At 31.9% G+C, this 10,336-nt stretch overlaps 1 protein-coding gene across 1 annotated transcript; it reads right to left on the bottom strand.

Moving 5' to 3' along the window:
* Positions 1-1,733: 1,733 nt before the first annotated feature.
* Positions 1,734-7,521, bottom strand: LOC115712755 (zeaxanthin epoxidase, chloroplastic). Its single transcript, XM_030641109.2, has 16 exons — positions 6,726-7,521; positions 5,984-6,146; positions 5,767-5,841; positions 5,185-5,285; positions 4,979-5,094; positions 4,551-4,762; positions 4,326-4,417; positions 4,107-4,221; positions 3,506-3,609; positions 3,353-3,398; positions 3,186-3,250; positions 3,004-3,090; positions 2,816-2,873; positions 2,446-2,534; positions 2,235-2,322; positions 1,734-1,970 (listed from the first exon to the last, which is right to left on the bottom strand). Exons 1-16 carry the CDS (start codon positions 7,247-7,249, stop codon positions 1,890-1,892), a joined length of 2,016 nt encoding a protein of 671 aa, XP_030496969.2. The 5' UTR covers positions 7,250-7,521; the 3' UTR covers positions 1,734-1,889.
* Positions 7,522-10,336: the final 2,815 nt, after the last annotated feature.

Below are 10,336 nucleotides of genomic sequence, written 5' to 3'. Positions count from 1 at the left end.
TACATATTGACGGTATTTGTTATTATATCTGATTAGATGTAAATAAGATGACATATTCAAATTGACAAGAAAGATAAATGACGAGAAAACTTTATGTGGTTGTTCTCTTTTATGTATATTGTGAGAAAAATAAGACTAATGGTGCAAAATCAAATCAATAAAACTTTAAACAATCAAACAATTAGCAATGACAAGATTAATAACAAGAACAATAATCAGAGATAAAACAAGGGCAAACAGAGTGTTAAAATTAGGAAACATTAAATATAAAAAATAAAGAAATCAACACCAAAATATATACTGGTTCAAGTCCGATAAATCGATGTGATCTATTCTGGAACACCACTGTAATCCTTCTTTATTGCTTGAGCAAGAATAGGTACAATACAGTCGAGACGAGCTTCTTTAATGAGTTTTCACAAAGTGTTTCAACTCTTACACTTTACACCCAAAAATTTTCTTCATCTACAGAAGATTCTTCTTACAAAACCCAAACTCAATCTCTCTCTCTTTTCTCTGTACCTCACTCTCTACCTTTCAATCTTTTCTCTGTCAAACTCTCAATCTCATATGAACAGAGTACTCAAACTCGTATCTCAATCGTGTCTTCAAGTGTTGAGTCAAGGTGGTATTTATAGCCTTAGGATCAAGATCCTAAAGTCGGTGACTGCAAGAAACGAGGTTGTTAAGTTAGTTAGAAAATAACTAACTTAATCATCCTCATTTAGCGAAGTCTCCACGTCAGCATGAGCACTAAGGCCTCCGGGAACATGAATGAGCTTCCGGGCTCGAGGATCACAGACCCTAGCTGAAGACGCTTTCGGATAGGATATAAGTCTACTGAAGTCAACTATCCGGAACTATCAATCTAGGAGGGATAACTAGCCAGCTGGAACTCCTTTCCAGGAAAGGGCTAGCTACCATGAAGACTAATCTTGGAGAGGGCATGATAGTCATCCGGGAACATCTTTCCGGACTCGACTATCATTCCACAAGACACCTTCTTAGATTGATGACAGTGAGTAAACAAGTTCTCAAAGATAATGATTGCGGAAACCTTTTTATTTGAAGGAACTATACCACATATATATTTTTATGGATAAAAATCCAAAAGATGAAGAAATATTTTATAGTGTAATTGTTGACCCTTTTGTTTTAATTAAATTAAGAAATCAAGAGCTATAAATTTGTCTACAAAAGGAAAAGGTAGGTCGTACAACTACAAATTCATTGATCCTAAGGAATGTTCTGAGCTCTTATTACTAGTTGAGCTACCTCTCCAAGTGCTTCCTCCTTTCTCCCAATAAAATCTTATTTAAACGCAATGTGACAGCCTAGGTGAATGTTTGTATTGTAGCTAATGATAGGAATTTTATTATTATTATTATCATAAGTCAGTAGTAGTTAGTCCCTGACACTTTTTTGGGTTCAACAATGAAGACACCCATTTTAGTAGCTGGCTAAGAATTCATTTCTTGTTCCTTAGCTGGATCATCAATTAAGTTAGGTGATCACTAACTCACTCAACTTAACTTGATGAATAATCATTGTTCATATCAAATATGAATCCCAATAATGCAATATAGTTATAGATACTCGTACACTATTTTTTTTTTTTCCTTGAGACACTTAAAATTTATAATTACACTACAAAATAACACAATAGATATAAACATATACTCATGTGTTATTTAAAAAATATATATGGGAAGGAAAAACAAAAAGGTGGAACATGTTGAAATGATGAGATGTACGTATATATATATATATTACATATATATATAGGGCATGAGTGTATAATTATATGTTCCAGCTCCACTTCCCTGAATAAATTAATTCTGTACAATTTCATTTCCTATAGAATTACAACATTTTATATAATCATTTTTTCATGCTGTCTGGACAAGTTCACTTTCTTTCTTCTGTTCAACTTTTGGAGAAGACGCAATTACCTTCACTCGAAATGAAGCCTGCTCATAAAACATTTTATTTATTTTTAATTTATGTAGAATAATTAATGCTGTCTGTATCAATTATATTATATATGATAAAATAAGCTAATATATACTCAAAGATCAGTTCTTTTTTCTAATTATTATATATTTTTTTAAGTTCACAATATATGGTATGTGAAACAAATTTCAATTTAAATAAATGTGATTAATTAGCTGAAAAAAAGTATATTGTTTCGATGCAAAAAAATGTTATAATAGAATTATGTACTAACTACTCACCTTCTTGTCTGAACCAAACTCAATAACATCAGAGGGTCGAATACGAGTTGGGAAATTTGGAGGTATTCTGTAACGTCTCCCCTCATTACTGCAAATTATTTTGAAAATTATTGTAAATAAATATATTAATTTGTAAAGATAAGTTCAAAAATGGATTCACAAATTTAATAATAATAATCAAACTGAAATAAAGTCTTTTTAGAATACTTACTCTGAGACCCATGTCCCATGTTCACTTCTCAAATCGGTCAAGAAAAATGCACCATTTTTGTAATTGATTCGTGCATGTGTTTTTGAAACCTGAGATAAAATTAATCTCTCCAATTAATGTTATTTTTAATATAAAAATAAAAATTTGACACAAGATTTTTTAATTTAGAGTACATATTATTTTGAGAATTGTTTTTAAATTTACGGTTTGGATTACTCCGTTTCCAAGTGGGTTGCTACGTGAATTTTGATTGTAATTTAAATTGATATATTGGTTGCTATGAGAATTTTTATATGAATTTTCGTAAAAATACAAAAAAATAAAATTGTTTAGAAATATAAAAATGAAAAAAATTCCATATTATTATTACCTGGTCAAAAGGAAGAGTAATGGATGTTGCTGAAACGACGTCATCACTTGGTGTTTTTCTGAAAAGAAATTGGATTATGATCATCATTATATTAGTCTAATTAATGAAATTAAATCAAATATATTAAGTGTTACATTTAAGTTCTTGTTAATTAGAGATTAAAGAAGGGTATGCTTTTTGTTTTGTACCCAATTATGAAGGTTTTGTTGTCATCTCTGTTTAAACAAATGGGTTGTGATGTTGCACTATTGTTTCCAGAGGGCAGAAGAAACCACCTACAAAAATTAGATAAAAAAAAAGTACAAAAATATATTAAAAATAGAAAGAAATAATAAAATAAAAATGAAGAGTAATGATCAAAGACACATACTCTCCTTTCATGGCCCGTTCTAATGCATCATCATCTTCAAACCATTTACGAAGCTGATCATTTGCCTACATAGAAATTTGTTTTTAACAATATCTTATGTTAATATGACAATTATAATAAGTGTTTTTTGAGGGTCTGAAAATACATAGATAGATAAGATAGTTTACTTTATCTGAGAGCCTACAACTTTGTGGTCTTCCTTCAAGTTTTGAGCTGAAAAATAACAAGTAAAAATAATGTTAAAATAAATAGGAAACATTGCTAATTTGAATAAAAGTACCAATATATATACATGTATATGTAGAGAAGAGAAAGTTTACCTATTACCACCTAAAACCCAATCTAACATCAATGGCATAGCTATGTCGATGAAAAATCTTCCACCAACTCTTCCGGGATGTGGTATCCTAAACTTTGTCAAAAACTGCAGTACAACAAAAGCTACTTGTAATTAATATTAAGAAAAGAAGCTCAATATGCTTTTCCTTTTTGCAAGATCACTCGCTACTTAAGATGGATCCAAAATACGCACCAAAACATTACACACAATGACGTAACACTGTATTATCTAAAACGATTATGATTGGTTAAAAGAAATTGTCACGCCATTGTATCTAATATTTTGATGCATAATTTGAGTGCACATATCGTTACTCTTATATAAGTAAATCACGAGTATCAACAACCAACTACATGGACTTGAGTTGAATCCCTACAAAGGCTCAAATGTTGCATTGTGAGCTTCACACACACCGGCGCGTTGAGCTTGTAACCACTTATTGTGAAGTTGGACTTGAGTGGATTCAAATTCTTGACTCAATATTGAGGGGATGTTTTTTCTAAGCATCCCTACCACTCTACCAAATGGTTTGGGATGAAATATCATTAATTTAGTGTAAAGCTGAGAAGTGAAATACATACCGATAATGGACCAAGTCCTACACCTAAATAAGCTTTGTATGTTGAAGCCATTAATGCAGCCATTCTAGCCATTCCATGGATGATGGCAACTCTCAACCTTCTAGCATTCTCATATCTAGAAAATACCAGAGAAAATATATAAATAAATGGTAACAAGTCCAAAATAGTTACTAGTTCGCCAAATGTGATTCATAACAGATTACAAATGCGGTTCATTACTTTCTTAGAGATGAAACAACATCTACAGAAGTTCCTGATTTTTGACTTTCGTGCCATGCTTTATCAAGTTCCAAAGCAAGCTGATAACTGTCCTGCAATGATGAAGTAATTGGCAAAAGATTCAAGTTTTCAAACTCTTGATCATCTACTATATAACTCCAAACATAAGCCATTGTTTATTAAGGAGATTAAAGGGTTTGAACTAAACAAGAGAACAAGGCATACCTCAATGGCCATGCATCCACCCTGTCCCATATTTGGCTGCATAGCATGAATGGAGTCTCCGAGCAAGGTGACACGCCCCTTTCCCCATGTCAAAGTAGGTGTTCTGTCATATATGTCTCGTCGAAGAATTACATCTTCATCTGTGGCAACTATTAGATCTATCACATTCTCACACCAGCCGTCGAATATCTTAAGCAGTCTTTCCTTTTTACCTGCCAAAGAGTGCTTTTGGAGTTGAAAAATCTGTCTTTAATCTTAATATGTCAGCCTTAATTAAAAAGCTGCTTTCACTTTAAATCCAAAATGAAATTTCCACTTAAGGGCTTGAAAAATCACAGTGCACACAGCTCAGTTCACAGCTAAGAATGCTAAGATGTTATATTGCAGAAACCCCAAGACTTTGAGCATTCTTAATCAATCATATTTACCATTGGGGCTATCAACACCACCGGCTGGTTCTTCGTAAAAAGCATACCACTGCATCTTCCCTGCTCCCACATCTGACGAAACAAAGTATTGCTTGTGTCCCAAGAACACCCGGTACCTTCACAATGAGAAGTAAGATCGTCAATTTGAGTCTCCACTTTCAATCTAAGAAGAAATGCAGTTTAAACATTAAAGATAGAAAGCATACCCTACAGTATCGATGTCAGCTGGTACAAAATCAGCAATACCAGTATAACATGTATAACCTGAATAGGTAGCTTCTGTTTGACCAAACAAGTTCTTCCTGACCTATCACAAGGGAACAAAGGAAAATGTCAATTCAAATTGATGTTGAAAGAAACTATCTATAACAATTATAGCTCTTCAGGATTGTTTCCAGTGGCAGAACATTTCAAACGAGCTCCCACCATTTTGATCACAGTAGCTGCTTATGGCCTAATGAGTGATAATGTTCGCTATGTTACTAGGACGGATTTTGTTACAACCACTTAGACAAAATTCAATCTTTAAATACTAACCAATCAGAGGCCTAAGTGATCTTAAACCATCAACTCATCCCATGCTTAGTTGATGAGGGATCATAAGTTACCCCTTCTGCAACGTTCATCATAGATAACTCATTTTCGAAAGACTAGCTTCTTCCAGTAGTTGATAAACCACCAACTAATTACATACTTAGTTGATGTGACGATCCTAAAGACTTCCTCTCTAATCAACTGTTATGTTATCAACTTCCTCACCTAACTAAGTTTTTAGGAGAGAAGTGTACCTTTGACCAAATACCATCAGCTCCAACCAGAAGATCACCTTCATACCGTTGTCCATTCTCAAGAACTACAGTAACCTAAACTTGTGAAATAGAAAAGAAATGTCAAAACCAAAAGAGTAACTGAACCAGGTAAAAGTTATGAACACCATATTCTTTTACCTATGCTACAAATATGGTAGTGTTACTAATAAACAAGATGTAAAAAAGCAAGACTCACCTTGTCACCCTGATCCTCAAAATCAACAACGTTACTATCATTCATAATAATCTCTTCTCCAACAGCACGAGCCAGGATTTGTTGCAAGGACATTCGGCTTATGACTCTAGTTACAGGTAATCCTCGTTCTGCTGCAGGAGTGAATGTATCAAACTTGACGTACCTGATATAATCAACTAAACATTATCTATCTCGCTAGTCCCTTAATTATATATAAATTCACCGAAGTTATATAAATTACAACTCACAAGGTTAGTTAGACTTAGAAGATGTAATAATATCAGTTAGACTAGTCAGGATTCTTTATCCGAACTTTAACCTGTATCCAATTGTGTACTTAAACTTTTCAGACCATATTATTGAATTAATAGACTTCTGTATAATTTTACTAACAAGAGCGCCAGATGTGGAAAATTGTTCGGGAGCACAATTTGGTACATATCAAAGTTAGAAGGCGTACATGGACACATTAGGCGTCCTGAATTAGGCATAAATCTTTCAGTCCAACAATTTCAATTGTTTCGGAAAAAATTTAACGGCTAAAAAAGTCCGTACAATATGGTACATGTGGAACTGGAAAAAAAATATTAATTAGCCTATCAGTTAAAATTAGAAACTTTTTCAATCCATATAATCATATCTATCAAGCTCCAACCAATTTGACTCTTCATCTATTTTGTTGGACTAAATAAATTAGAGTGTGATTAATTTAAAGCCTAATAAAAGAACATATTGAGCTTACCAAGTACCGGAAACCCCATCAACCAAACCATTAATACGGTCGCCGGTAACACAACCGACCCGCATAACTTCATCAGCAACATCCAAATCAATGGCTTCCAAAGCAGCCAAAGCATTACTCTGTATCTGAATTGGACCTCTGTACTGTCCTTCACCTCTAACAGCACTCAAATCTCTCTCAAACACCGATACCTCAAAGCCTTTCTTCTTAGCCGCCAGAGCAAGAACCAGTCCACCGATCCCTCCTCCGGCGATTAGTAGCTTAAGTTTCTTCTGCGGCGGCTTCCTGTTATCATGGGTCTCAGCTGGGGCAAGTTCTGCGGGAGGAGCCTGAGTTACCATAGCCTTTAACTCAGTAAAGCTCTTCTTTTGACTACTACTTGATCTACTTTTAAATTGGTCGTTTGAGTAATTTGAAGGTGAGAATTCAAGTGGGAAGTCTTTAGAAAAGAGATTTGGGAATTGGGTTCTTGAGAAAACAGTGGTTGAAAGACTCATGGCGTTGGAACATAGAGCGGAAGCCATGGTCGTCGTCTACTACTGTTACTGCTAAACTACTTGGTTTGGTATAAAGCTTGTGTCTTTAGGCAAAGAAAAAGTTGGGTTTCCTCTCTGAGCAGAGGAAAGAAAGTTTTAGAGGGAGAAACAAGCAGAGTGAGATTAGCTGATGAGAGAGATGGAAATGGTGGGGTAATAAAAGATTAGGAGCCAATCCATGTATGAAGAAAATCACCAGTCATGGAGATTCTTACGCCATGTGGCAAACTCTCCACTTCCTAAATGAAATTCCTTGTTTGGAAAAATTAAATAAAAATCAAATCTTTAAAGACCACTACAATGAGCTCAGCCGTTTTTTGTGGTTCTAGTTCAAGTTTGATTTTTTTTTAAGGTATAATTTCTAAATTCATTTATGTGTATGTTTTTTCTAGACTTAAAGGATATAATTATAATATAATCCATGTTGAAATTTATAGTTGCTTCAATAGAAAGACTAATGTCAAAATACAACTCAAAATAAAAAATACAAGAACAATAATATTAATAAAATAATGTTACAACTCTAGACAAAATATACACATAGGTATAGAAAAGAAGATGAAGAGAAGATTATAAAACACAATATAAATAATAGTATATATATAGATGTGAGAACAATCTCAACACCACTAACACCAAGTGTCAAGTAGGGAAATCACAAAACTTGAACAAGGTTTTGCACCTTTGTCCAAAAGCTTATTTCCCCTACCACAAGCACTTAGAGAAGAAAGAAATGGAAATAACTTTTTGAAATTATCAAGCTTATAGTTTCTAGCAAGGTGCTCTCTTTGATAGAAACTCACAAAATTGTATCTTCACAAGTGAACCAAAAACCTCTATTTATAGTGTTTAAGATCACACACTTTGAAATTCAAACCCATAACCCTCATGGATGATATGTAACTCATGCACACACCATAACTCCCATAGCATTAAGAATTTCAAATTAAAATGTGTAACACCTTTTTACACACTTAATATTGGTAATAATTGTGGAGGTTACAAAATGTAAGTAACTCCACCTCTTATGTTACAATTTATATGAATATTAGATGTATATAACTCTCAATCACATTATATACATTAATCTTATATCAATATATAATATGTCACATTTTAATATTTTAATCTATCTTATATTATAACAATATAATATAACAATACATTTATAGTGAGAAAAAAAAAAGGTAACTAAATGAAAGTGATCTCTCAATTTATAATTGTTATGATTATGTTGATTGAAGTCTTTACACATAAAGATATAGAAAATTATCTTACCATATTGTAAGTAATCATCAACTTATTAGAAAATAATACCTTATGGAGATGAGTTAAGAGAATGGTCTTCTTAATTATACTAAAATTACATTAATATGTAATTCCCAAATTAAAAATACAAAAAACTATTTTATAGTTTAGGTCGGTAGTGTAGGGAGGTGGGTGGAAGTGGTGGTGGTGGAAATCTCCATTAACAAGAATTGGTTTGTATTTTTTATGTGATGACTAATAAGGGTGGCCCACCACATTGACTTGATTGAATAGGTATTGTACACGTGGCAGTTAGTGGTTACGTGGACTAGTATGAGCTTACCATGCTCCACACGTGGACATGTCATTCGTACACGCGTTGCATAGACTATAATTGTAAAACTAATAATTGAAAAGAAACTCACTAAATATAAAAATCTGATGATGACCCCACATTTAAGGCCATGTTTGGAAAGATAAAATTAGAGTCAGAAGCATGGATAGAGTCTAGAAGAGAGAACTTGCAGTTGCAGTCTTGCAGATATGGAGAACATAGTACATACGTTGTGTTTGGTTTTTTTTTTTTTCATTGAAATATACAGTATTTGTTCATTTCTAAATGGTTAATTATTGGCTTATTTTTGTCCTAAAATAGTAAAATATATTTTCTTGTATTTTTCTCTACGCATCATATAATTTTTTTTGCCAAACATTATGTATGTCTAATATTTTCTCCTAGTAATTTTTTTTTTTCTAAGGCGATTAATTATGCGCTAAATTATGTTGTTATACTCGCGTATTACTATTCTTTTCTAACATCTTGTGAATTCTCTCTCCAATCGGATAGTATTATTATTAACGAAGTCATTTTTTCTTGTTTATTTAATTTTTTATTGTAACCGAACTAATAGTACTGATATTGCTCTTTTTTTTTTAAATAATTTCCTTGTTCTTTACAATCTCTCAAGTTTGATGATTGAATCTTTTGTCCAACTTAGAAGGATTATCTTTGATCTCAAAATTCTTTGATTTTGTGCCTTCATTTATTTTTTTTTAAAAAAATAATAATACCTGCACACATAATTTACACTCAAATTTAATATATATATATATATACACTTATATAACAAGTAATATCAACTAATCATATATTTTTATTTAAAATGAATTCCACAAATCAAAAATAACTTGCTATATATAAGTGTGTTATGTTTGTATGTACGTGTGTATATATTATACGTATTAACTACTCAATAATTTTATTTAAAAATAATTATATAATCACTAGATAGTCTAATATAGTTATTACATAACATAATTATTCTTTATTTTTAAATTCGAGATATATTATTTAAATATGAGACGATAATTATAAAAAAATGATATATTTTTTAATAGTTTTTTTTTCTTTTGAGGAAAGAACAATTCATTAAACAACTAAACGATTACAAGGAAATGACAAGTCCCGCTCAATTGCGTGACGAGCACAAGGGAGAGAAACCTCAATCCACATAGCACTAACTTTGTGTTTCAAAGTATAATTGGCTAAAACATGCGCAACCTGATTTGCTTCCCTAAAAACAAACCGCACCCCAAATATTTGACAAAAAAAAAATTAGTAATTACATAATGTAATTACACTTAATTTTAATAATTAAGAGATAGAATTAAAAAATATAATTAAAATTTTTCAATTACTCTAATATGTAATTCTTAATTAATTCTTATATTTATTTAATTTTTCAAAAAAAATTAAGTGATACATGGAAAAGAAATCACTAATTAATTTTAAATTTCAATTTTTGGAAGTTTTTTTATTGATGAAAC

This window comes from Cannabis sativa, chromosome 4 (assembly GCF_029168945.1).
Source record: "Cannabis sativa cultivar Pink pepper isolate KNU-18-1 chromosome 4, ASM2916894v1, whole genome shotgun sequence".
In the NCBI taxonomy this organism is placed as follows: domain Eukaryota; kingdom Viridiplantae; phylum Streptophyta; class Magnoliopsida; order Rosales; family Cannabaceae; genus Cannabis; species Cannabis sativa.
The sequence above is the reverse complement of the archived record's forward strand: the minus strand, read 5'-3'. Positions and strand labels throughout refer to the sequence as shown.